Source organism: Natator depressus, chromosome 7 (assembly GCF_965152275.1).
Source record: "Natator depressus isolate rNatDep1 chromosome 7, rNatDep2.hap1, whole genome shotgun sequence".
Lineage (NCBI taxonomy): Eukaryota > Metazoa > Chordata > Testudines > Cheloniidae > Natator > Natator depressus.
Genome location: NC_134240.1, coordinates 31107435 through 31133746, shown reverse-complemented (window position 1 = coordinate 31133746; position 26312 = coordinate 31107435). Strand labels below are relative to the sequence as shown.

At 52.3% G+C, this 26312-nt stretch overlaps 2 protein-coding genes across 9 annotated transcripts in view; one reads left to right on the top strand and one right to left on the bottom strand.

Moving 5' to 3' along the window:
* Positions 1-457: 457 nt before the first annotated feature.
* On the bottom strand, positions 458-26093 carry ATL3 (atlastin GTPase 3). Of its 4 annotated transcripts, none has more exons than XR_012640210.1 (13): positions 25707-26093; positions 12528-12745; positions 12242-12385; positions 11499-11603; positions 10843-10893; positions 8933-8989; positions 7670-7762; positions 6839-6977; positions 5407-5534; positions 4089-4145; positions 3376-3447; positions 2531-3000; positions 458-2037 (listed from the first exon to the last, which is right to left on the bottom strand). XR_012640210.1 is itself a non-coding variant. In XM_074957902.1 (13 exons), the coding sequence occupies exons 1-13, from the start codon at positions 25759-25761 to the stop codon at positions 1951-1953; spliced, it is 1638 nt and encodes a 545-aa protein (XP_074814003.1). In that variant the 5' UTR covers positions 25762-26086; the 3' UTR covers positions 459-1950. The 4 variants fall into 4 exon arrangements, 3 of the variants coding, with proteins under 3 accessions (XP_074814003.1, XP_074814004.1, XP_074814005.1); XM_074957902.1 differs by having other exon boundaries at positions 459-2037; positions 2531-2962; positions 25707-26086; XM_074957903.1 differs by lacking the exon at positions 25707-26093 and adding an exon at positions 21517-21617 and having other exon boundaries at positions 459-2037; positions 2531-2962.
* The window catches only part of RTN3 (reticulon 3), a 39701-nt gene continuing 35218 nt past the window's right edge, over positions 21830-26312 (top strand). Inside the window, exon 1 of one of the 5 annotated variants that reach the window (XM_074957898.1) lies at positions 21830-22107. In XM_074957898.1, coding sequence (XP_074813999.1) covers positions 22080-22107 — 28 coding nt within the window. In that variant the 5' untranslated portion in view covers positions 21830-22079. Of the gene's footprint in view, positions 22108-25819; positions 26105-26312 lie in introns of those variants that run through there. The other 4 variants (XM_074957901.1, XM_074957897.1, XM_074957899.1 and 1 more) reach the window with 4 other exon arrangements.

The following is a 26312-nucleotide window of genomic DNA, read 5'->3' as shown; positions in this document are numbered from 1 at the left end:
AACCTTTGCAGATTTCACCCCCCACACCATGTACTTGCCCCTTCTCTTGAGGCTTGACATCCAGGCACCCGATGGCTTTCACAGGGGGCCAGTTGGAAGCGCATCTTCAGGGGGATGCCCGGCTGGAACCAGCCTGAGGCACCAGGGAATGGCTGGAGAGGGAGAAGGTGGCAGATAGTAGGCTTGAAATGGGCAATATTAACGTGACCAGAAGCATAGATGGCTCCTGGGCTGGGGAATTTCAAACGAAACTAAGGCAGTTCTACCTCTCCCGCAAACAGATGCCTGCAACACCAATCCAGGCCCCCCAGTGGAGGCAGAATACTGGGGAGGATTTTGATAAGCCAAGGAAATCTCCAGCAGAACAAGGCTTGGGAAGCAAGGGGGGGTTAGCCAGGGTTCAGCCTCCCAGGGAAATAATGTGCCCTGCTCTCCCCCCAAAATGAGGCGCTGTGATCACAAAATGGAATGAGCTTTATTCTTGTGCTTTACATGAGCAGGAATGTGAGAGTGCTTCAGGGTTGGGGTGGTTGGAGGGGCTGGGGTCAGACGGGGCAGGGAATGGGTGGCGTCTGGTCCCCTGGTTCGGATCACGGATCCTGGCACTGCCCAACTGACCCCAGCCAGATAGCAGTGGAGAGGGGAGGCCGCGACCTGCTTGACTGACGAACGGTGTCGGAGGTCCCGGCGAGGGGAAACCAGACAATCCAATAAGAGGCTAAGGATTTTGCAGCGTGATGCCCCAATAGCAAAAGCTCCCTACTCAAAAGGGCTAAGGCGATTGGTCACTCAGCAAGAGACATTAGCAAAGGGAGCTCCCGTGTGGCGCTAAGTAGGCCATCCACCCCCACGTGGGCAAAACTGCATTTTAACTGGTACCCCACGCAGGACCGAGCCACAGCACACAGCTGCCAGTTGGGACTGGTTTGTAAGCACAAAGGAGCCTCTGGGCATATCTTCCACAAGCAGAAAGCGCCGTTTTGCCCCAAAGCCGAAAGCAGTGGTGGTGGTGAGGAGTGTTAACACTGGACGGGGGAAAGTGTGGCTGGAAATTGAATGGACCATGTTGGTCCACACTGGAGACACAGGCTAGGAGTCTCTCTCAATGCAGGCAGGGCCCACGGGTGGGTTGCACTTCTAGAAGCAGTGTTGGCCCTGCCTAAGGAGCCCAGGCTGGCTGGCGGCACAGCGCCAGGATCACATCATGGGGCTCGCTGGCCCTTGGCCAATGTTAGCTAGGGCTGGGCAGCATGCTGTGGATTGAAGGCTCTCTCTGGCACGAGGAAGGGTGGGGGTGTCTCTGTATTTTTTGGTACCATTCCCACCTCACCCTAAGGCAGCAGCTGGTCGAGGGAGGTTTCCCTCTCCTCCATGAGGCCCAACGACACGGTTCAGTTCTACCAAGGCACAAGGGACAGGGAGGGGAAATGAGGAACAGTGACGGTTACTCTGCTCAGGCCTTGAGGATCCATCCTTTCTGCTGGGCTGGAGGGAAGACACCAAAACGTCTGCACCTCCCAGGTCGGAGCAGGAAGTGAGGGGGAAACCTAGCAATGTACAACAGCACCTGCCCGCGCCCGCTACTGAAGGGGATCCGATCCCATGTGATGAGAAGTAACCATTAAGGAGCTGGGATCCAGATGTGGTCTCTAGTCCAGGGGCTGCTCCCAGGAGCAGGAATGTGAGTCTGGTGGGGAGGATGCCCCATCCCGGTGACAAGGCACTGGCTGGCACAGGTAGGAGGTTAAAGCTGCAGTTGGTCTTTTTTTTTTTTTAAAGTGCAAAAAAAAAAAAATAAAAAGAAGGGGGGAAGCGAAGGAAAGATGAAGGGGGAAAGAAACAAGAATGAAAGGAGAGAGGAGTCGAGATCTGCAGGCCTGGAGCCGCTCGCAGCCAGCAGCAGGAGCACAGGACTTTGCTAAGCCCCAGCTCGGCCTTGGCATGAAAGCTTCACTGGGTTTTCTTGTCAGACGGAGCCCTTGCACCCGATGTGTCAGCTACAGCGGCCCGGGTGGTGTTGCCCATGCGGGAAGTGGCCTGGAGAAAAGGTGCAGGAGAGAGGTTGGTTGGTGGGGGTGGCTGGAAAGTCCCACTATGCACCATAGGGCCTTGGCTAATGGGTGAAATGGCTGCTGTGTGCGTGAGCCAAATTCCTATTTTCCCTGCTCTGGGGGAGGTCAGAGGTGAAGGGTGGCCACGTTCCCAGTGCTGGAAAGGTCTCTGCAACTCTGGACCAGCCCCACCGGGGCAGCAGGCAGTACTGCACCCTGCAGTGCCTCAGCCACACTTCACCGTCGCCACGTTATCAGTGGGGCTGAGCTTTATCAGTCCTTAAGGACGAGCCAGTACCCTGGCTTGCCAATTCCACCTTCCCTTTAAACAGTTACTACCCCCTCTCCCACACACCATACCACCCATGCCAACCGGGCCTAGTCTGCCTCATCCCAGGCATCCCCTACCCCAACCCGCATCTCCCATCCCTTGTGTCCCCCTACAATGCCTACCCAGTGCCCCCCCCAGTGCTGCCCACCTGCTCCAAGACGAAGTCAGCGGTGGTGTCGATGACCACGCCCAGGTCCCGGTACTGGCCTGAGTAACGGATGTAGCCCCAGGCCAGCAGGGCAATCAGCAGCAGCCCCACCACACAGTTGCAGAGCTGGGCAGCCACATCCAGCCCCATGAAGCCAGTGAGGCCCGAGCCCAAGTAGAGGGCCACGATGGCGCTGAAGATGACGGCCGGTGTGCGGAAGGTGCTGAAGATGTTCTTGCTCTTGTTGTGCTTGGCGAAGTGCTCAAAGAGCTCACCCATCTCCTTCTCCAGCTCCGCCTCGTAGCGCTGGCTGAACTCCTTCCCCCCCATCTTCTTGATCTTCTGGAAGTGCTCCAGGGCTGATGCACGGTGCTGCTGGTGCTTCTCCTCCAGGATCTCCGGGGAGATGTAGGGTTTATCGCCCCCGCACATCTGGGGGGGAAGGGAGCATCATATGGGAGGTTGCATCTCTGTGCCCAAACGGAATCTATGAGAGTTCAGAATATCCCTGACTGCAGTATGTGCCCCGCCCCCACCCTCCCCCAAGCTCACCAGCAACTGCAGGGACCAGAGGGATGGAGTCAGGACAACTGGGTTCTATCCCCAGCTCTACGACGGGAGTGGGGTCTTGTGCATTAGAGCAGAGGGCCGGGGAGTCAGGACTCCGGGGTTCTCTTTCCAGCCTCTAACAATATCTTTACAAGTCCTGCTGATAATAAGCAGGCCCACCAGGGGCTCAGGCGGAACCCGACATCCAGCATGTGTGGGAAGCGGAATACATGGTTTGACAATGTGGACACCGATCTTGGCTGCCCAACGGATGCCAGCCCCCAAGACTCACGCACCTGCTCCATCTTGTTGTAATACATGTCCTTGGCAGAGGCCACAGCTGCTAAGTTATTGGCTTCCGCGGTGGCCTGCAGAGAGAGGGCAAAAGCAAGACACTGATCAGCACTGCCAATGGCATCGCTACTGTGGTGCACGGTGCAGTACCACCTGATGCCTATGGGGGTGCTGGAGCTTCTGCAGCCCTGCTGGGTGCAGTACTGCCTGCTGCCTCTGGGAGGCACTGGGGCTGGTACAGACCTGCAGGATGCAGTTCCATCTGCTGTCACTAGGGAGTTGGATTGCATTAGCAGTCAGACTTAACCCTTTCCCCCTTTGGTCTCCACCAACAGCACCCTCTGGCACCCAGCGGGTAGTTTTGACCCACAGCATGGGCTGATAAGCAGGATGCATCTTCCAGCCGAGAACTGACACCAGGGGCAAGCAGGGCTGGATTTATGCTGCCTGCCCTGGGAAAGATGTCTCTGGGCCAGCAGGGGCTAGGAGTGCTCACTTTCTGTATGGGAGTCACTTCCAGCCCTCCAGAGGGACGCAGCCCCTGGAGCCTTCAGAGACAGGGGAAGGCAGCTGATCTTCGGTGCATGCTGCTCAGCTCGTCACAGGGAAGCACTCACTGCCATTCCTACCCAAAGGCCAGAGTGAGAAGAGGCTTCAGGGTCCAGTCACTGGCCCCCTCCCCTTGGCTCTGGCTACCCCAATCAAACAAACTCACCTGGAGCATGGATTTGGGGTGAGGCAGGTCCTCTCCTTGGTAGATCTTAATATAAGCCTGGGAGGGAGACAGTGACAGCAATGAAAGCAAGGTATAGAGCTAGGAGGTCTAGGCTAGGCACTTCTTTGGCTCCCAGCACAATCTTTAATGTACTTTTTCCCACTACACCCCTGTGAGACAGGGCAGTGCTATTTTCCTCATTTTACACATAGGGAACACAAGGTACAGAGAGGCTAAGTGACTTGCCCAAGGTCACCTGGGACATTTGTGGTGGAGCAGGGTCTTGAACCCAGGTCTCCCCAATCCTAGGTAAGTGCTCCAACCTCACAAACCCCACAACAGGAAACCATAGGCCGTGCCCGTTCATCTCTTAGTGTCTGCCCCAGGAACCTTCATCACAGGAACAGAGCCAGCCCAGATCAGATCACTGGACCATCCACTCTGGGATCCTGTCTCTGATAGGGGCAGCACCAGAAATTTGCCAGGATCCCTGCAGTGATGGGGTAACCTGTCCCCAGGGGGAAGTTTCCCCCAACTCCCCTCGCTTCTTGAAGCGGGAAAGGTTTGTAACCACAGCTAGTCACCGATTTTGCAACACAACAGACTTCCATCAAAAAAAACAGTTTCTTCAAAATCAAAAACCTTTCGCAGGAGGGTGGTGATTTCTATAGAGTTTGACGGGAAGATTTCAAAACTTATGTCAGTGCTCATTTCAACGAAATAGAACAAACACATTTCATTTTTACTTGATCATTTTGTTTTGACTTTTATATTAAGGCACACGTATATAATGTATCTGTACACATTATATACTGTATATTACAAATGTTTTAATGTAACGTAACATGTATATTATATTTAGTATATGTTACATATAATTACATTATGTTGAAATATTAATGGATAGTTATGTATGTTAATATAAAATAAAATATATATTATACATAATATACAATGCTAATTACAATAAACATGAGATATTATATTAAAATATTAATTGTAAAAGTCTAAATGAAAAGAATCCAAATGATCAAGCAAAAAGGAAATGTTTTACCTTATCAAAACGCTTCCAGGGTCTCCAATTAAAATGTGTCCATTTTCAGTTGGCTGAAAATTTTGGCTTTTTGTTCCAATTTGCAGAAAAAAATTAAAAATGCCCAAATGTTGGAATTCCCTGCAGAATGGAAATCCTGACTGCCAACCAGCTGTTTGCAAAGGCTGCTGGCCAGAGGCTTTAGTGTTGCTGCCACCTACTGGCTTGGGAAAGGCAATGCATCAGAACAGCTACATTTACACATTCATCCTGGATTCTGCCCACCTTGAAATACTCCAGCAGGCCTCGGCAGGTGACCTTGGAACCATTGATCTCCTTCTCCAACAACTGGCCACGGTCCAGCACAATTGGGATGAGCTGCTGGAGTTGCTCCTTAAACTCGGCAGCAATGTCTGGGCTCAGGCGGGAAGGAATGAGACATGTCAAGAAACTAGCATATATATACTTGCATCAGAATGCCTGAATTTCTCCTCCAATGCCCCCTGTGAAACAGCCTCACTTCCCAGATGGTGCAGAGAGGGGATGTGACTCACCCCGACATCACACAGAGTCTGTGGAAGAGCTGGGACTCAAATTCCAGTCTCCAGCTAAGTGACTTACAGGGAGCCTGCACAGGGCTGGGACTCAAATTCCAGTCTCCAGCTAAGTGACTTACAGGGAGCCTGCACAGGGTCTTGACCCAGCCTGCATCACCCACTTGTTACATTTTCAGAAATGTCCACTTGTGCTTCCTCCCATGCTGCCCACCACACACTCACAAACACCCTCAAAGCTACCTCACTGTCCGCCTTCAAATGCCTCCTCAAAACTCTCCTCGGATGGGAGGCCTACAAAAACCTTGACAACAGTTAGGTCACTGCTGCACTAAGAACACTGCCCATCATGCTGCCTGGGGCTGTATAATGGTTTCCTTGTGCTCCCCCATCTGGCTGTATCCAGCTGTTGTCTCTTGTCTTAGACTGTAAGCTGTTTGGGGCAGGGACCAGGTTTTTGTTCTGTTTGCACAGCACCTGGCACCATGGGTCCTAGCCCATGACTAGGGCTCCTAGGCATGATCACAATTCAATATAATCACTATTTTTAACTAGAGCTGGGCAAAATTTTCTGACAACTTCTTTCAGCGAAAAAGGCAGATCTGAGTCGACAGAAACATCTGATGAATTTGTGTCCACTGTGGCAAATTGTTTAAGACAAAAAAAACAAAACCAATTTTCACTTCAAAATGACTTTGCGTTTGATATGTAAACATTTTAATTAGGGGGGGAGCACAAAAATCAAAATGATCGACCCCAAATGAATTTTTTTTTTGACTTTTTGGTTCACCAAAACTTTCAGAAATTTTTTAGTTTTTTTCCCTTTTTTTCAGAACAGCCAATGAAAAATCCATTATTTACCCAGCTCAACTTGTAACCTGAGCAGAGTACATTTTTTGCAGTCAGATAGGGGAATTTTAAGATGATGAAGCCCCTTTAAAAACCAGTCTGCAAGGGATCATAATTAAGTAAATGCAGATTCCCCAGCGCTGAGCCTGCAGATCCTGGAGGCCGGGCTCCAGCTCCCAGTGGTTGTGGCCTAAGTCCTGTCAACCCCCGCAGTGCCCCGGTTAGAAACAGGCTAGACTGGGTCCATGCAAGGGGAGCTGCGTTATCCATTCTGGATTGCAGTAGGAGCGGAGTCAATTCTGCGCCTGGCCTACCTTTCAGTCGTCCATCAAAGCCGGGGCTAGTGGCCACCTTGAGCCCTGGGTGCGGTAGGAGGAAGCAGTTGACATTGGTGAAACAGGAGTGGATGTGCCTGCGGACGTTCTGGATCTCCTCATGCTGATGGGTCTTCACCTACCAGCAGACCGACATCTCCTGCATGCCATCAGTCATCCCAGCTAGCCACACCCTTGTGCTAGGGGAAGGAGTCCTCCCACCCTGTTGCCAGCAAGGGCTGCCTGGGGAATTATGAGCTAGACTCAAAGATCCTGCCCTGCCTTGCTGGACATCCTAGATCAGTGCCAAGGCTGAGGTGTGCAGGAGAACATCCCCTCTGACGCAGCCACTAATAGCTTCCCAAGGGGGTGCTGCTGAACCACTCTGCTGTGACGATGGAAGCCCGGGGGGGGAATCAGTCCACAGGAATAAAGGGCTAAACTTGGCACAGATTTATCCCACCCCGCCCCTCCCCCCCATGCAACCCTGCTGACTTCAGCTCTCAGCCATCCTGCAGGGCCCGCAAGCAAGGTGCCAAGGCCCAAAAGCCAAGGGATAAAGCAGAAGCAACATTTGAAGGGATGGAATCAACAGAGTCAAGGACCCCTGTGGGGCATGGCTTGAGACAGGCCCATGGGACAAGCCAGTCTCAGGGCAGGAGGCCAGGCCCCACTTTCTGGAGGGCAGGTGAGTTACATCACACGCTCAAAGCTCTGGGCTGCAAAAGGCCCTCAACTGAGTGATGCCCCAAGCATGTTCACCCACTCGGACCAAACACCAACCCTCTTCCATGATTTGCAGCCGATGTGGCTTTCCCGGCCAGTCCTTACCTCCAGCCGCTTCTCCAGGAAGTTCTTTCCCCCCTCCAGGCCATAGGGGTACTCATAAGGGAAGCTCCAGTCCCGGACCAGGAACATCAGGGTCTGAGATGGGAAGGCGGGTCATGGGGGGGGGTCAGCCATGGGTTTAGGGGACGTGCTTGCTCTGTGCCACCAGCTTGGGACTGTACTGGCCAATAGTGACAGAACAGGGTGACAGCAGGGGGCACCACCTCCTGGTCCCTCTATAGGGGGCAGAACTGATTCACAGCAGGGATGGACACCTAGATATCACACAGGGCTTTGCTTCAATGAGGGGTGGGGGGTGTAAGGCCTCAGAGCTGGGGAGAATGGGATTCATGTGTGTGCTTATTGCCTGGGAAGCCTAAGTCACAGATACAGCTTCCCCACCCCTGCCCCAGTCGTGTCCCCCTAGGGGGAGATGGGAATTCAGTCTCCATGCTCCATCAGCGTTTGTGATGGGAAGTGGGTTGTGACCCCTCAAATTCATTTCACAGACACCTGCTAGAGGGGACTGGAACCACTGGTGCTTTGAGGCTGGTTAGCACCACCAATCCCTCTATAACAGGGTGTCCTGCCCCTTTAAGGCCCAGGTCCTATAGTCAGCCAGCCCTGTTCACTAATCAGGTATAGCTGAGAAGGGGACAGGTGTTCCTTACAGACAGCTGCGGGAAAGGGGGCATAGCCAGAAGCTAGAGCAGAGGGAAGGTAGGCCCGGCATTGTATTTTCTCCAGCTGCTCAGCCTGAGACTGGGATGAAAAAGGCTCCCCACCAGAAGCAGTAATCCATGTGAATCTCCACAGCCTGGGAGAGGAGGGATGACACTCCCTGGGGAGAAGAGACCATGGAGAACTACAGACAACAGAGCCTCAGACAGGAGTAACTGGGCCCCTCTAGTGCCCAGTCTGCAGCTGCACCTATTCAGGGAGCAGAGACTCATGCTTAAATCCAGAGGTCAAGTGTTTGTATCCGGACTACCAACAGCTCCATAACACAACAAGTAGGCTAAAGCAGTCACGCTCCAATCCAGTGCCTTGCTGGATTGTGGGTAACGATCAAAAACCTCTGCCCAAGGAGCAAAACCCCTGGATACCTGCACTCCAGGTACGTCTGGATACCTGGAGCCCTGGCCTAACCCAGTTCCCCACACAGGACTGCGTAGCAAGGAGCTCCCCCACCTGGCCTAGGTGCTCATTTGCCCCTTAGGGCATGCCGAGTTGGGACATGGGGTCAGGCTGGGCCGCAGGGTGTACCTGGAATGGTTTGAGGAAGATCTCGTCCATGGCTAGGCGCCCGTACTCTGTGAAGAGCTGAGGAAGCAGAGACACCAGTGGTTAAGGGACAAGACAAGGCTGTCACAGCTGGAGTGGGCAGGGAAGGTGATCACAGGGAACGCATCAGACATACAAAGCCACATGCACACACACATACCATGGGTCATCAGCTCATAACAGCCACCATGGGTCAACACAGAGTCATAGATTTTAAGGCCAGAAGAAACCATTAGATCGTCTAGTCTGACCTTCTGTATAACACAGGCCAGATAATGTCACCATTCCCCCCAGTACTGAGCCCAGAAACTTGGAGACTACTGCTTTAGCCAAATCCAACCTTTTTACCCCCAAGATCACTTTTTGAATTTAACGGCAACCCAGGATCTACCCTGCCCCTTCCCCGAGGCCCTGCCCCTTCCCCAAAGCCCTGCCCTGCTCACTCCCCCTCCACCCTCGCTCACTTTCACCAGGCTGGGGCACGGGGTTGGGGTTCGGGAGGGGGTGCGGGCTCTGGGCTGGTGCCAAGGCGTTTGCAGTGTGGAAGGGGGTTCCGGGCTGAGCCTGGGACGGGGTTGGGGTGCAGGAGGGGGTGAGGGGTGAAAGCTCTGGGAGGGAGTTTGGGTACAGGAGGGGGCTCTGGGCTGGGGCATAGTGTTGGGGTGCAGGGGGTGGGAGGGGGCTCAGGGCTGGTGTGCAGGAGGAGGTATGGGGTGCTGGCTCCAGGAGGGGGCTCAGGGCTGGGGTGCAGCCTCTCGCCAGGTGGCACTTACTGTGGGCGGGCTAAGGCAGGCTTCCTGCCTGCCTGGCCCTATGGCCCATGCCGTTCCAGGAAGGGGCCAATGCGTCCCTGCAGCCCCTGGGAGGGGGGCAGGGGGAATGTGGCTCCACACGCTGCCCCCTCTGCAGGCACCGCCCCAGCAGCTCCAATGGCAGCTGCGGAGGCAGAGCTTGCCGGCAGGAGCAGTGCGCTGAGACCACTGCCCCCTGCCCTCTCCAGGGCCTTAGCGGCAGCCCCGCTACACCGCCGGAGATCACGATCGACCAGTTGGTGACCACTGGGCTAAAGCTTCTTCCTGAAAGGCCTCCAGTCTGGATTTGGAGACATCACCACTTTTCTTGGGAGTTTGTTCCAAAGGAAAATCGCCCCAACAGTGAAACACTGGTGCCTTACTTCTAATGTGAATGTGCCTGGCTTTAACTTCCCGCCATCAGTTCTTGTTCCGCCTTTCCCCACTAAGTTAAAGAGCCGTTTAGTACCTGGGATTTTCTCCCCGTGAAGTTACTTGTACACCGTGATCAAGTCACCTCTTGATTTTCTTTTTGAGAACCTAAACAGATTGAGCTTCTTAGGTCTCTCACTGTCAGGCGCTTCTCCAGCCCTCTGATCATTTCTCTGGCTCTTTTCTGCAACCTCTCCAATTTTTCAACGTGCTTTTTAAAAAAGTGCACCCCAGAACTGCACACACTACTCCAGTATTGGTCTCACCAATGACGTATTCAGAGGTAAAATCCCTTCCCTGCTCCGACTCACTGCTCCCCTGTTTATACATCATGGATTGAACTGGCCGTTTTGGATCCAGCATCCCGTATCTGCAGAGACAGATCTTACCCTGCTGACCCAGACAGCCAGCTTGGAGCTGGCATTACCCTCTTGGTGCTCCAGATGGAGATGCAGCCAGTGCCAGGTGCCATGTACCTAGTAACTCCAGGCTAAGTAAGAGCCCTGCCTCACCTACACCCCAGCCAGGCCTACCAAAGCCAGTCAGGTGCTGCAGCTCAAAGAACTGTTTCTGGGTCACCCCAGCTGTTGGGGGAAGCTCCCCTGGCCCTCAGTTCTGCGTTTCACCTCCCTGCCACATCCTCATGTTACAAGGCCCTCCCCCCATTACCTGAAGCTGCTGCAGGTCGTCCTCCTGGATGTTCTGGGACAGGTTATAGATCTGCAAGGAAAGAAGGTGCTGTTAATGTCAAGCCCCCTGCAGGGAAGCCACAGAGCTGAGATTCAAACTTCCCCTGCCATCCTGCCAGACAATCAGATAGGGATGCTGCCACTGAACTCCCCAGTCTTGGTGCTGGTATCCTAGCATGGTGTCCACATCTCTCCCCTTCCCAGCCATCTCCATGTCACTTTCTTTGGCCTCTTCTTGTAAGCGAGAACCCCCAGCCCTAAGGCTATTCCCGCATCACCCAGCCAAGCACATTGTGTCTTGTTAAAGCTCCTGGCTCCCAAACTCCCCCCCTGAAATCTCAGCAAGTTCCCGAAATCTCACCAGCCCGGAGCAAGGTGGGACGCCACCCACTCTATTCAGTGGGAGCAGAGCTCTCCCAGCCACACGCCATGCTCAGAGCCCCCACTGCACTGCTTAAGGTCCCAAGCCATGAGGTGACCATCTGCGCAGTTCCCCTAAGGGCTGGGAGATGGCAGCCCTTGTGCGCAGCCCCATGGCCTGATGACACCAAGACGCAGGGCCACACACCAGGCACCTCCAGGCTACGAATGGTTCCCCTTGTCGAACCCCAGGGCATTCCACTCTGCCGGGCCCACCTGGATGGAGCTGGTCATGGTGCTGAGGGCAAAGATGGTGGCACAGTCCTTGACGGTCGACTGGCTGTCAAAGGCGCCCTGGGTGTCCATCAGAACCACTGCCACCTGGGAGAGAGAGGCACAGATTGGGACAGAAGGGTGTGGACCAGATGAAACCAGAGAAAAAGCACACCAAAACATCCCCACGCTGGAACCCAGGGAGTGCCCAGCTCCGGCTCATTATGTGGGGATAATGCTACCCTCCCAAGTGGGGAGACGGCATCCAAGCAAGGGCATGTGGGGCACGATCAGTATGGCCTGCCCCTTCCACAGGTCACCAGGCTTAGCATTAAGATGGGATCACCTAGACCTACACACCTCCCGCCCCTGGCGCACCAACAGCTACTAACAGTAGCCCTTCCCCTAGCATGGCACATGGATCCACTTGCTGACCCAATGCCATCCTGGCCCAGGTCGCACCCTCCTGCAGATTCAGTGCGTAGCTGCACCAGCCTGCAGCAAACGGCAGGGAGCCAAACCAAAGCAGGCGGAGGAGAGGTCTGGCTGCAGATCAGAGGCTGGCTGCCCGCCAGGATCTGTGAAATATCTTCCATAATGTTGCAAGCCTGGGGGTGCAGCCATATCTGTGCATCATACTCACAAAGGTGCAGCATCCCCCCATGCACGCTCCCCCCACCCCTATGCCTCCACCCAACCAGACACACTCCCCACCCCCATCCTCCCACCCCATTCCCTGCCCTTACCTTTTTCCCATCTTGTTTTTCCACGGTGAACACCTCACTCCAGATCTGAATCCCAGTGGTCTCGGGGTCTGAGCCCCCACGCCACGAAAACCCCATCAGGGGCTCATCCTCTTGCCCCAGCCAGTTGGACGTGCCGCCTTCCTTCTGCAGAACAAGCAAGAGGGGTGGATTCTCAGCTGAGAACAAGGCTGGGTCAGCTGGAGGCAAAGCACTGTGGGAAGGGGGCAGTGCCTCATCCAAGTGTACATGTAATGCAGCAGCAGGGCATCATGGGAACAGAGCTTACCTGAGTGTGCATGTAACGCAGCATGAAGTCCAGCAGGAAAGATTTCCCTTTCCGGAAGGCCCCAGCTACCGACACCACCACCACGTCCATGTCCCGGATAGATTCCTGCAGCAGCACCCCGCTCAGCGCCTTCTCGTCCAGCTCAAAGGAGTGGGCTTTTTTGTGCACCAAGACAATCTGCACGGGCCCAGGCTTCCCTCGCCCCATGGTGTCCCCACCTGTGGGCACAAATACATTGCTTGGGGGGCTTCTTAGGAAATGCCCTAGGAGAGGTGGCTTGGGAACAATCTTCCAGACAAGGGTTTAGATTATCCCACATCCGGCTGCTTCAGGGGTTTTTTTGCACTTTTCTCTGAAGCATTTCATGCTGATCAGAGATGGACTATGAAGCTAGATAGGCCCATGGGGATGATCCAATATGACTATTCCTATATTCCTCTCTGTACAGCCGGGGACCACAGCCTTGGGCTGATCTACACATCAGAAATCCCCCAAGCACAAGGGTGGGGTTAGGGTGTAAAGCTTCTTGTTTTCCTTTCCTGAACGCAGACCTGGAGGGCTTAGTTCCACCGTCGCCACCCTCGCGACGGAAGGGATTGTGACTGTCTCCTGTTCCCAAGGCCTGGGAGAGTCTGAAGAGATGCACTTGTGTGGCTACAGGGCCCTCCTCTCCTAAACTGGGGCCTGTACTTTCCACATCAAGCTGATCAGGGAACGCTCAACTACCTGGCTACATACAAGTTGAGCCCCAGTCCTGCTGCCTGGGGGGCACTCAGCATCTTGGATGATAAAACCCAAGCCCAGCAGCATCTCGTGGCACCAGGGATGCCATATAAAGCCCCAAGGGCCAGAGCTCCCATCACAAGCCTGGCTGCTTCCCCACCACACACACATGCCAGGAGTTCATAAGGGCTGAGGTTACCATACTCCATGTCAACACTGCACCAGAGATAACAACCCCATCCCCTCCCAATTTTCAGGGCAATCCACAACACAAAGGGGCAGGACACAGCCAAGGGAGGGATGTCCCAAGGCAGTCCCAGCTGGTGAGAGTGAGCTTGGATCATCTGCTCCTTTCTCAGGACAGGAGAGGCTTAAAACCAGAAATATTTGGAGAGCAAGATGGGGCTGGGTTATATTTGCTGCAGTCTTTACCGAGCGGCACCCTGTTGCCAGTCACGCCCCTGAACCCATTGGGGCTGCAGGGGCAGGATTAGTTCAGAGAGTGGCCTGGCCACCAGTCAGAGCCTTGAATACCCACCCCTACAGCCCAAGGAACATGTGCCAGTCTGGGAGACTTTCTGTCAGAGTAATTGGCTCAAGCAGGTGGAAGTTGGTGCTCTCTTGCTGCGGTTGTACCTTGTCCTCAGAGTATGTCTTCACTGCCGGGCTCCTTACCTGGGTGTTATCCCAACGCCTCTCCCATCCACATACAAAACCCTCTCCCCCTAATTTAGTAGCCCAGCTCGGGGGTGGATTACAGCCCAGATTCTGCTTTCACTGAGGCTGGTAACCAGCCCACTTTGCAGTGAGGATACTGGCAAAATCACTTGCGGGTTGATAGTCCTCCCGTGTCTTCCCACAATTCACCATGTCCCCAGGACAGACAAGTTCTCCCACAATTCACTGGGAAAGAATCACAGAGCAGCTCATCATACTGCAGCACAAAGAACTATGGAATATGTCCTCAGAAGTCCTAGTCACACACACAGGAAAGTGCAGCACCAGTGAGGACAGAGTAACAAAGATATGGTGCTGCAGTGTAGCTGCTCACGCCTGGGTTAGGCCAACGTGGGTGCCAATCGGCACCCACGCCTGGGTTAGGCCAACGTGGGTGCCGATCATCCAGGCCAATGACAGTGAACAGATACCCTGAGCCTGGGTTAGTGCTGGGTGAGAAGTTAAGGCCCTGGTGGCTCGGGAGATCTGGGTTCTATTCCTGCCTCTGTGACAGACTCCCCATGCGACCTGAAGCAGGTCACGTCCTCCTTCTGTATCTCCAATTCCCCACCTGCAAAATGGGCATACTAATGAATGAACATTGGGGCGTGGAGGGAAGAGTGTTGTTTTTAGGCAGCTGCTTTGTACCACAATGGCTCTCTGTTGGCCAGGGCCACAGGGAAGCAGTTATCTTAGCACAGCCTCATGCAGCAAATTCCACAGAGAGGGATTTTACCACGATGCTGATGAGAACCTTGCTAATGTGGTGGAGTTACACAAAGTATTATTTTGGATGGCAAGAGCTTGACATGGACCAGGACCCTGTGGGGTCAGGCACTGTCCAAACACAGAACTAAGAGACAGCCCCTAACCCAGAGAACTTCCAGTTGAATGAAATTAGCGTGATTTGATAAATATGCCAGAAAGTGTAACGCTGCCATGAGAGAGCTGCCTTGGGCTGGTTCCTCAGCTGGGGTAAATGAGCACAGCCCACTCGCCATCTGACTGGTGCCAGCCAAGGGTCTGACCCTCTGCCTCATCATGTGGGGCGGGTTTGGGCAGCAAATGGGGCCAGGTGCATTCATAGATTCTAAGGCCAGAAGGGCCCACTGTGATCATCTAGCCTGACCTCCTATATAACATAGGCCAGCCCTAAATTAATTCCTGTTTGAACTACAGCAGATCTGTTAGAAACACATCCAGCCTTGATTCAAACATTCCCAGCGATGGAGAATCCACCACAGGCCTTGTGAAGTTGTTCCAATGGTCAAGTGCCCTCACTAGTCGATTTGCACCTTATTTCTAATCCCAATTTCAATTTCCAGCCAGTGGGTCTTTTTAGACCTTTGCCTGCTGGATTAAAGAGCCCACTATCAAAGTTTGGTTGCCCATGAAGAGAGACAAGGCAGGTGAGGTAATCTCTTTTATTGGACCAGCTTCCGTTGGTGAAAGAGAGAAGCTTTCAAGCTACAAAGAGCTACAAATTGGTCCAATAAAAGAAATTATCTCCCTATCTTATCTCTCTAATATCCTGGGACCAACACAGCCACAACAACACTGTTTCCCATGCAGGTACTTTTAGACAGTGATTAAGTCACCCCTCAACTTTCTCTTTAAGATAAACAGATTGAGGTCCTTGAGTCTACACTATAACCATGTTTTTCTGATCTTTTAATCTTTCTCGTGGCTCTTCTCTGTACCAATTTTATCAACAACCTTCTTGAATTGTGGGCACCAGAATTGGACACAGCATTCCAGCAGCGGTCGCACCAGTGCCAAATACAGACAGAACCTCGCTACACCTATACGAGATTCCCGTGTCTATATATCCAAGATTCTCATTAGCCTTTTTGGCCACAGCATTGCACTGGAAGCTTGTGTTCAGATGATTATCCATAGGTTAGGATTGGACTGGAAAGAGATCTGAGGGGCAAAAGTATTGGAGAAAGGAAGTGGGGAGTCCAGGACTCTAGTCCATGAGCGACTAACACCCAATCTATACCTCTGGATAAAACTTTCCACTTTCCTTGGCTCTTCACCATCAAAGCACTTTGCAGGCATCCATGCCAACCCCCCTTCCCTGTATGGAATGATCCTCTTTCAACAACAGAGGCAGAGAGAGAGGGGAGTGGCTCGCCCTAAGACATAAGCACCCAGCTACCCCATGCTTTGATCACAAGGTTGCTGGTTAGTTCCAGAATTTAGAAAAGGGAGCTTTGATCTGCAGCTAGCCCAGTTCAGGATCTCACCAGGGGATCGGGGCAGCTTGGAGGTGATGGTTAGCAAAAGGGGTTCTCATGCATGGGATGGTCCCTTCTCCCCCGCTGGCTCCATCCTCAGCTGCTTTTCCCTCCCGCTCCATTCTATTTTGTACAGGTTCTTACCCTGCCATCATCACTCTAGTATCTGTGAATTAAGCCCCACGTGACTGACATGTGTCACATGTGGTTTATCCTCTCCCTGGGGGCAGGGAGAATTTCACATGTAGTGGAGTGGATTGTTTTGGGAGGGGTTTCGTTTAATAACAGCACATGCCATTGCTCTGTGTTCTTCCCATGGGGAAGGGAGAAGATCCCATCTGGGAACCAACTGGAACCGTCTAACCTGAAATCTTGCCCGCAGGAGGGACTGGTTCTGCCCAGATCAAGTCTTTCCTAGACCAGCTAGTGCCTCAATGGTTAAGCCCAGTGAAAGACCCAAACATCTTGCTGGGATCCACAGATGTCTAGGGAAGCCAAACCCTGACCAGGTCCGCTAGCTCAAAAGCTGTTGGATTCCAGGCCAGGCTCTTCTCAAGGACGGGAGTGACTGGGAAAGAGTCACAAACCAGATTTTGGAGACAGTGCCTCAACAAGTCCTGCTCCTCCTTTGAACCAATGGGTCGTGAAAGGTCAGGCAAACATCTCTGAATCCAAGCTCTTGTGAGCAGGGTCCATCTCTGGCTGTCTTTCTCTCTGCAGCGCCCAGCCCAGTGGGGCCCCCCCAATCTTGATCACGGGGTGTCTGTGACGCACATGCCCAGTGGGGCTCCCCACATAACCGGGCCCCTCCAATCTCAGTTGGGGAGGAGGTTGTGCAGTGTCTAGCCCAATGGGGACCTTCCAATCTCAACCAGAGCCTTGAGGCACTACCATAATACTACTAATAATGCACAAACTGTAATGGGGCCCCAATCTCAGGAAAAGCATCTGCTGTAATGCACATAGTAAACAACACCACACACAGCTCCTTTTTATCTACGCCACCCAGTGCGGTAAAAGAGCAGTTAGCATTCTTTTTCTGACTCCGTTAATCTCATACTAATTTAACACACAAGAGCTCTGAGCACCTGGGTTTAACTAAAAAGAAAAGGAGTACTTGTGGCACCTTAGAGACTAACCAATTTATTTGAGCGTAAGCTTTTGTGAGCTACAGCTCACTTCATGCATCACGAAAGCTTATGCTCAAATAAATTGGTTAGTCTCTAAGGTGCCACAAGTCCTCCTGTTCTTTTTGCAGATACAGACTAACACGGCTGCTGCTCTGAAACCTGGGTTTAACTGTGATTCAGGCAGCAAGCAAAGTGAGTACAGAGGTCCCAAAGCCCCCTGCAGGAACAGATTCAGTGTGACTGACATCTCCAGTGAGCGAGCAGCCCAGAACGTAGGGACACCGACAGCTCTGTCTGTGGGGAGCCCAGCAGTGGGACAGAAGGGGGCTGTAAGTCAGAATTGAGGGGTATCAGCAGAGCTGTATGGGGAGCGCAGAACAGGGAAAGCACGGGGCTGCAGGTTGGAATTGAGGGGCACTGGCAGAGCTGTGTGTGTGAGGACCCCAGGGCTAGATAGCAGGAAAGTTGTAAGTCAGGTTTATGGGACATTGGCAGAGCTGGTGTGGGGGAGGAGAGGATGAGCCCAAGGCTGGGACAGCAGGGAGCTGTAGGTCCAGACTGAGGGGGACTGGCAGAGCTGGGTGAAGAGGAAGCTTATCCTGGCCCTGCATTATGCCACACTCTCTCAAGCACGACCTTCTCATTTTCCTGTGTGATAAACAAATAATGCCAACACAATATAAACACAAGCCAATATTTCAAACCATTCTCTCGGAGGTTTCACCCAGTGTCAGCAGCTGAGCAGTGATGGGGAAAAAACAAGAACAACCCTTCTGAGGCTCAGCAAAGTCCTGTCACCCCAATGCTGGCACCATCCTCCGGTCAGTAGTGCAGGCAACAAGCCTGGCATCAAGTTTGCACAGTGCAGAGGAAAATGTCACAAGGGCAAGGAATGAGAGGGCCTCAGGGCTAGGAGAGTCCATGATGTAAGCCCAGGACCCCTGAGCACAGGAACCAGAGTTGAGCAGTGTTAAGAATGTGACATGCTCAGGGAGACATACTGGTTATACAGGCCACAGGTGTTCGGTCAGCAGGGGGCATCTTGAGCCCCAGAGAAGCAATTCAAGGTGTTAGCAAGGCAGGCTGGTTGCAAACTAGCGCAATGCGTTTGCAAGAAAAAGGATTCAGGACACAACACATTTGCAGTACAAACCACTTGCAACACAGTGCAAACATCCACAAAGCCACCTCGTTATCCTCCTTCAAACTTTCCTTTGTCATGACACCTACAAAATACTTGACAACGGTTATGTTGGTGGACTGGGACAACAGCCTATCATGCTGACTTGGATTATCTCATTATTTCCTTGTGCTCCTCCCCATCTGGCTGTATCACCTGTTGTCTCTTGTCTTATACCTAGATTAGAAGTTCGCTGGGGCAGGAATCAGCTTTTTGTTCTGCTTCTATACCCTGCCTAGCACAATGGGGTCCTGATCCTTGACTGTGACTTCTAGTACGACCACAGTACAAATAACTCACCACCAAGCATTCACAACAAAATGTGTTGGTGACGCAAAGCATTCTTAACAATTTAACATAACAACACAATGCATTTGCAACACTGTCCAGTGGGGTCCGACAGCAACCTCACTCAACATCTCTGCAGCACATTACGAAAGGTTCACAACCCACCACATTTGCCTTGCCACACCTTGGCCCTGCAAAGCAACACAACACTTGCACAACAGGGCAACATTTCCCTACTCAACACACTCGCAAGGCCACACATTTGCAACGCAAGGGTGTCAAAATGTAGCTCAACACAGGTCAACTGGAAGTTAACCAGGGCAGGGAAACTGACACATACAGAGGGGTTTGCCCCAGGCTTCTCTTCCAAATGCTTCCTTCATCCAAGATTAAATTCACTCAAAAGCAGTTACAAAAACTCTGCCTGCACAGATGACTAAGTGTTAAGCTATGGCCTGGAGTCCCTCCACCCCCTATCTCCTCTTGAAATATGTACTTCCGTGAAAGGGAAAAAGGCAGCACCACACACACACCCAAAAATTACTTGCATGTAGTTTCCACTGCCAGTGAGTGGAAAACACAGAGCTACTCAGCCTGCACTCCCCACCCTGCCCTCAGTCAGGAAATCCAGGCCTGGTTCGCATTAAGTAAGCAGGGGATGGCAGAAGGGCTCCTTACGCCAGCCAATACAATTTACCAGTTCCCAATGCAGTGCTAGGAAAACAGCCCGATGTTTCATAAGCAGCTAATCATGCCTCACCTCAACTGCTCTTCAAGACAGCATAGGAGTTGGCACACATGATAGAGAGGTGTATGTAGGGACAGATGGACAGACATGGAGATGGATTTAGCTATGATGTAAACGATCACCTCACAGGGGGACTGGGTGTCAGGACTGAGGACCATCAACAGAGCTAGGTGAAAGGAAAGACTGCCCAGTCCTTGTCTGCATCATACTTGCCTCTGCCACTGTCTCACAGAAAGATCTATCTACCTCTCTATGGTACTTAAAGAGCCCTCATTACCTCCGGCATCTCATAATCTTCACACTGCCCTGTGAGGCAGGACAGTGCTATTATTTCCATTTTATAGATGGGGAAGCTGAGGCACAGAGTGGATAAGTGACTTGCCCAAGGTCACTGAGGGTGCCTGTGGCCAAACAGGGATTTGAACCCAGGTTTTCCTAGCACCACACCCTCTGGATTATCTTTCCTCTACATTCCTTCTTCCTCACTGGATTAGGGTATGGGGCAGTGGTTCTCAAACTTTTGTACTGGTGACCCCTTTCACATACTACGCCTCTGAGTGTGACCCCCCCTTATAAGTTCAAAACACTTTTTTATATATTTAACACCATTATAAATGTTGGATGCAAAGCAGGGTTTGGGGTGGAGGCTGACAGCTCGCGACCCCCCATGTAATAATCTTGCAACCCCCTGAGGGGTCCCAACCCCCCAGTTTGAGAACCCCTGCTATAGGACCCATATAGCCTCTAGAAGCTGATTCTGAGAAAGGTGAAAGAAGACCCAGCAGTTATGGGGTCACTTGACCCCCAGACGCTTAATGGCCATGAAGCAGCATGGTTTAGAGCCTTGTACCCAAATACTGGGTTCCATCCTAATGTGGCAGAGGAAGAAAGCACTTTTAGTACCATCACTTTCAGTACTCCCTTGGCCAAGACAAGGCTTTATCCCATCGAGACTAGAAGTCAAAGCACTTTCAGCATCATTTACATTACAGCCATCATCAGCCAGAGGTCATACTCCTTAAGCAAATGAGGGTCAAACTTTATAACCTCACTTTGCATCCTTCTCATCCCCTTCTAATCCCTTTACGCTCCTGCCTCCTGGGTGTGGGGGCAAAGACTGTAGGGAAAGATCCTGCCTCAACGGAGTGTGGGGGAAATATGGCTACAGGGAACAATCCTGCCCTACTGGGGTGGGGGGTGAAGAGCAGCATTCTTCCCATTTCACAGAGGGGGGGGAACTAAGCCACAGAGAGGGGAAGTGATTTGACTAAAGTCACCCAGCAGGACAGTGACAGAGCCAGGAAATGAACATAGGGAGTCCTGATTCCCAAGCAAGTGGTGTATCCAACAGACCACGTGAACCAAGACTGCTCTGTGCTCCATTGCAGAATCAGGCCCCCAGTTACATACATATATAGATCCCAAAGTGGTTCAAGGACTCTAGCTGTACTGGTATAAAGGGGGCCTTTCATCCAGGGAGAGGGCATAGAGTCCTCAGCCAACTCTACACACGTACAGTCACCTATGCCCAAGTCGTGATGTAGGGTGGTCATGGGGACACTATAGAAACACATATAGTTCCTGCTCTGTACACTGGGGTGCCTGCTCTAGTCAGCTCCCTAGTACTGCATAATCACCTTATGGCTTCCTCTCTCTATGGGGGACCCTGTGACTTGCCTCCCTCTCTCTATATAGGGGACCCTATAGCCCCCCTTTTTCCTCTCTGGGAACCACATACGCCCTCTCCCTATAAGGGAACACATGGTCTAATTTTTCTCTCTATATAAGGAATCCTCTTTCTCTATATGGGATCGCGTCTCTCTGGGGACCCCATATCCCCGCCTCTCTCTGTAGGGAACCCCAGCTCCATAGGGGACCCCGTAGCCCCGCCCGCCGTCTCCACGGGGGACTCCCTCACCATAGGAGACCCTTATACCCCCTTCTCCATAGGGGGCCCCATTACCGGCCGCCTCCAGCTTGACACCGTTCGCTGCAGCAGCCACCGCGTAGAGACCAACATGGAGCCGCCACCCCACGCCGCGGGGCCAGGATGAGATGGGCGGGGCGACCGCCAGGCGGGCGGGGGGAAGCAGAGAGCCGACCGTCCAGAGAGGCATGCCGGGAGATGCAGTCCCTTTGAACTCCTCTCTGGTACATTTCGATAAACTGTGGCGCCTGTGGACTACAAGTCCCAACAACTGCCGCGGTGGGCTCTCTCACCACATGGGGAGGTATATGCTGGGAAATGTAGGCCAGCCCCTGTCCTTCCCTGGGGTATCCCTAGGTGTCCATGGACTATGGCTCCCAGCAGCCTCCTCGGGAGAGCAACTCCTTCACATCCAAGGGTCGCACGCTGTGGACCTGTGCTGCTCTGAGCCCCATGCCACTCAAAGCATCCTCAGAGCACAGTCCAGGCTGACACCCAGGCTTCTGAGAGCAAGAGAGGGTGCTTGGCCCCTTGGGGTGCAAGGCTGGGGCACAGATTGACTACAAGGCACTGGTGGAGTTTTGCACAGAGGGCTCTGTATGAAAGGAGCATCATCCACAAAGACAGGTGAGCCCTGCCCTGCAGCCCGTGCATGGCCTGTCCCTGCTACCAGTGCACTGCCTGAGCCCTGCAGCCTGTGCATGGCTTTTCTCCTCTAACTGTGCTTTGTTCCTTCCTTCTGATTCAGTCAGTGCATTGTCCTTGCCTTGTAGCTATACATGACTCCTTCCCTTAGCTCATATATTGCAGCTACCTTGCAGCCATTCTAAACAGCTCCTTCAAATGCTGTAGTTAACTTTGCCACCCAGCCTGCTTTAAATGCAGGCATGGGGGCCACACAAAGCCCTTGGCATAGCAGGGAGAATGAGGGACACTAGTATGCAGGAAGGGAAGAATGGAGGAGGCACAGAGTCCCTGGCATGTGCGGAATTTGGGCCACACAGAGTCCCTGACATGAACGGGAGACACTGGTATGGTGTGTGGGTAAAATGGGGGGATAGAGAGCCCCTGGCATGAGGGAGATGATGGACAGGTTGCAAGGATTCCTGAAATAAAGAAAAGGAGTACTTGTGGCACCTTAGAGACTAACAAATTTATTTGAGCATAAGCTTTCGTGAGCTATAGCTCACTAAGGTGCCACAAGTACTCCTTTTCTTTTTGCGAATACAGACTAACACGGCTACTACTCTGAAACCTGAAATCAAGAGTAATGGGAGGGTCGCACACAGGCATCTTGGGGTGAGAAGGGAGGGATGCAAGGAGCCCTGGTGTGTGCAATGAGCTTGGCTGACAAAACCTACAATATGTGGGACCACCTTGTGTATATACACGTTTATGTTACAGAAGGCAAAGTCAAAGAAATGAGCCTGGCATTTGGAGCAGAAGGTGGGGAGGTTTGGAATGGCCCTTAGTTCCTGGGGGAGTCCATTCCACAGCCTTGTACCAACCCCTGAGAAAGCTCCAGCCCCTTTACAGACAAATTTTACCCTTATTGCAGGGAGCACCTTTGTGCTAACAAGGCCAAGTTGTTAACTACAGTCTTTGTTCTGGAGCTTTAGGCACCTTGAGATGCCCTGGGCCTAGGCCATGGAACACCTTGATAAGCCCCAAGACGTTTAATTTGCTATATACTACGGAAAGCCAGGGTAGGGGGTGTAAGACACCCGAGAGCTGTAAGAGAGCCACATTTCCTGCAGATTGAGCATAGAGGGGATGCATAAAACATGCCAAACTAGTAGGTTAAACATATGTCTCAATGGCACAGGGAAATTATGTCCCTGTTCTGCCTTGTCATGGGAACGCAGAACTGCAAGGAAGCACTCCTGGGACATTGAGTCCAGTTCCCCACTATTGCAGGCAACCCTGTCTTATAATCAGAACATCTGTTTTTTAAACTGATGTTTTTAAGGCCCAGTGCATGATTTCTGAATGTTTCTCTCTAGCTAAGAAACAGGAAGCCTGGATTCTGTTCCCAGCTTTGCCTCTGCTTTGGTGAGTAATCCTGAGCAAGCCAAGCAAGAAACTTTCATATGCCTCAATTTCCCCATCTGTAAAATGTGGGTAATGATACTGACCTTTGTAAAACACTTTGAGATCTACTGATGAAAAGTGCTATAGAAGAGCTAGGTATTATAATAATCTAAGGTATTTATCTGGCCCTCATCACCATAGTATTTGAGCACCTCGTATTCTATAATGGATAACCCCCGCTGTAAGGTAGGGCTATTTATTCCTATTTTACAAATGGAGAAACTGAGGCACAGACAAAACAACTTCCCCAGGGTCACACAGCAAGTCTGTGGCAGAATGGGGAATTGAAGATGGATCTCTCAAGATGAAGGGTCAGGTCCCCACCACTGGACTATCTTTTCTCATGTTTGGGTGGAAAGGGTGGCAGTTCTGCTGTTTGCAAGAGGACAGTGAATTTGAAATGGATGGAAAATGTTTGTGCAACTTTTATGAAACTTTCTTGTCCTAAAAAACAACAATTTTGCTTTCAGCCTTTAATTAAAGATTTTAACTTATTTATTACAAAATGTCTAAAAGTTTCTCTAGTGAAAATATTTGTTCCCCAGCAATTTTACTTGTGGCATCTGTGCTGCCAGCAGGGCTCACTCAGCCTTCAGAGTCAGTGCTGACTCCAGTGTCCCAGTATGGCACTACTGGGCACTGTGCTGCATAGTGAGTGATTCAGTAGGGGGCACTCTTCCCTCACACTCCATGCTGGCCCCATGCCCTAGCGTGGTACACTGCTGTTCCCTAAACACAGTGCAGGAAGAGAAGAAGCTGATTGAGGAGCCTACAAGTCTTATTACAACCTCCTCTTTCTAGAGTTCAGAATAGAACCCAGGAGTCCCTGTTTCCTCTTGCTCTAGCCCACTAGACACTATTCCCTTCCTAGAGCTGCAGATAGAACTCAGAATTTCTGACTCCGGGTTGTTCCCAAACGCACTAGAAGCCACTCCCTCTCTGATCCTATCTCTTAGGTAATGCTGCAGCAGAATGATGTGGTATTTCTCTATGTGAAAACCAAGATTCCCTCCAGTAGGCACTCAGGAAGAGAAACAGCCCTGATGGGAATAGGTTTGAAAGCAAATATGCATCAGCAACTGTTTGGAATTTCTGATGCATCAGCAGAACCTAGAGTGGATGAAGTTAAGGCTGCCACATATTCAAACACCTGAAATGCAGTCTCTCCCACTTTGCCCTGAAGGGCACTGATAGCCTGTCCTTTGGGGCATGCAGTGACCCAGTGCCTTAACCAGAGAATGGAAAGGTAAAATCACTGTGATAAGGAAACAAAAGACATTATCTTAATCAGACTGATAAGCAGCAAAGTGCAGATAGCTCCAGCCAGATCCGAAGCAAGCAATCCTCACAGCTAATGTAGGCCCCAATCCTGGAATGATCACAGCGCTGGTGCAATCATGCAGGGCTGTTGGCACTTTTGGATGGCAGTTTCTGGAGTCATATGATTGCATCAAAAGCTCAGTTTCCATTTATAAAACAAAGGAAGTTTCTAGCTTCTGTGGTTGTGAAGAAAAGTTTGAAAGGATGATCCAGTTGTAACTAATGCTGTGGCATCTGTCAGCTCTGCAGAGAGCCTGAGCCATCCTGAGTATGCCCAACGCAGCCATGCCTGCCTGTGACAATCACTCAGGGGGAGCCACCCCATGCACCTCAGTGGGGTGTTAAGTCCTAGCCCCATTGCTCTGGGGAGGGACTGTTTGAAAGGAAATGTATTTAAATGTCTTTTTTTATGTGAGAGAGAAGGGGAGGGTGAAAAGAAAACTGAAGGAGAAAAGAGGGAATGGGAAAATAGAGAAAATGAAAGTGACAAAAGGGGGAACGGACGAAATAAGAAGAGGGGAAAAGGAGAGAAATTATGGGAAAGAGGGGAGGGAAATAAAAAAAAATTCTCCCTTCTCATTAAACACAAACCAAAGAATCAATTCAGAGCTGCATGCGCCCTCCTGTCTGGACTCAGTGCGGCGTCACCCGCCCTAGTCTGGGTTTCTGGTGCCCAGAGCGTATATGTTTTGTTTCAGGCTGAGAGAGCCATTACGCATGCGTAGAAGGGTGAGGCACTCCGCCCTTGCCCACAGCGTAATGAGCAGCTTCCAACCCGAAAACACAGGAGGCGCAGCAACCCGCGCAGTGAATACCTCTTGTCCGTTGGCGCCTGCGCCTTGCGAGGCCCACGCTATTCCAGGGGCGCATGCCCGGTGCCCAACCGTCCAGCCTCCAGCTACAAGCGCTTGCGCACTGTACGCCTTCCTCTCAGCCCTCCCCAATGGGGCATGCGCAGTGAGCAGTCCTCCTAATCCGTCCTAGGAGGACTGAGGTCCGTTGCGCGGTGTGAGTCCAGTTCGTATCTTCGCGTCGTGAGGGACGGACGCTTAGTGTACTGAGGCTCCCGTTGCTGTCGCGGAGATGGCCGACCCCGCCACCCAGTCGCCGTATATCTCCTCCTCCGCTGGAGGGGGCCCCTCTGAGCCGAGTACCACCCCGGTCCCCGCGGGCGGCCGCGACTGTAAGGGGACCAGTTCCCAGTCCTGCGCCGGTAAGAGCCCGGGGGGAGGGTCAAGGAACAGCCGGGTTGGGGCGCGAACAGCCGGGGGACTGGGGAGGGGGCGGCGGCGAGTGGTGGGAACAGCCTGTGGAGAGGCTGGGGAAGGGGGGAGGTGGCACAGCTGGGTAAGTAGCTGGGTGGGCAGAGCCCGAGCGGCCGGCGGGGAACAGCCTGATGACAGCCGGGGCGGGGAACGTGG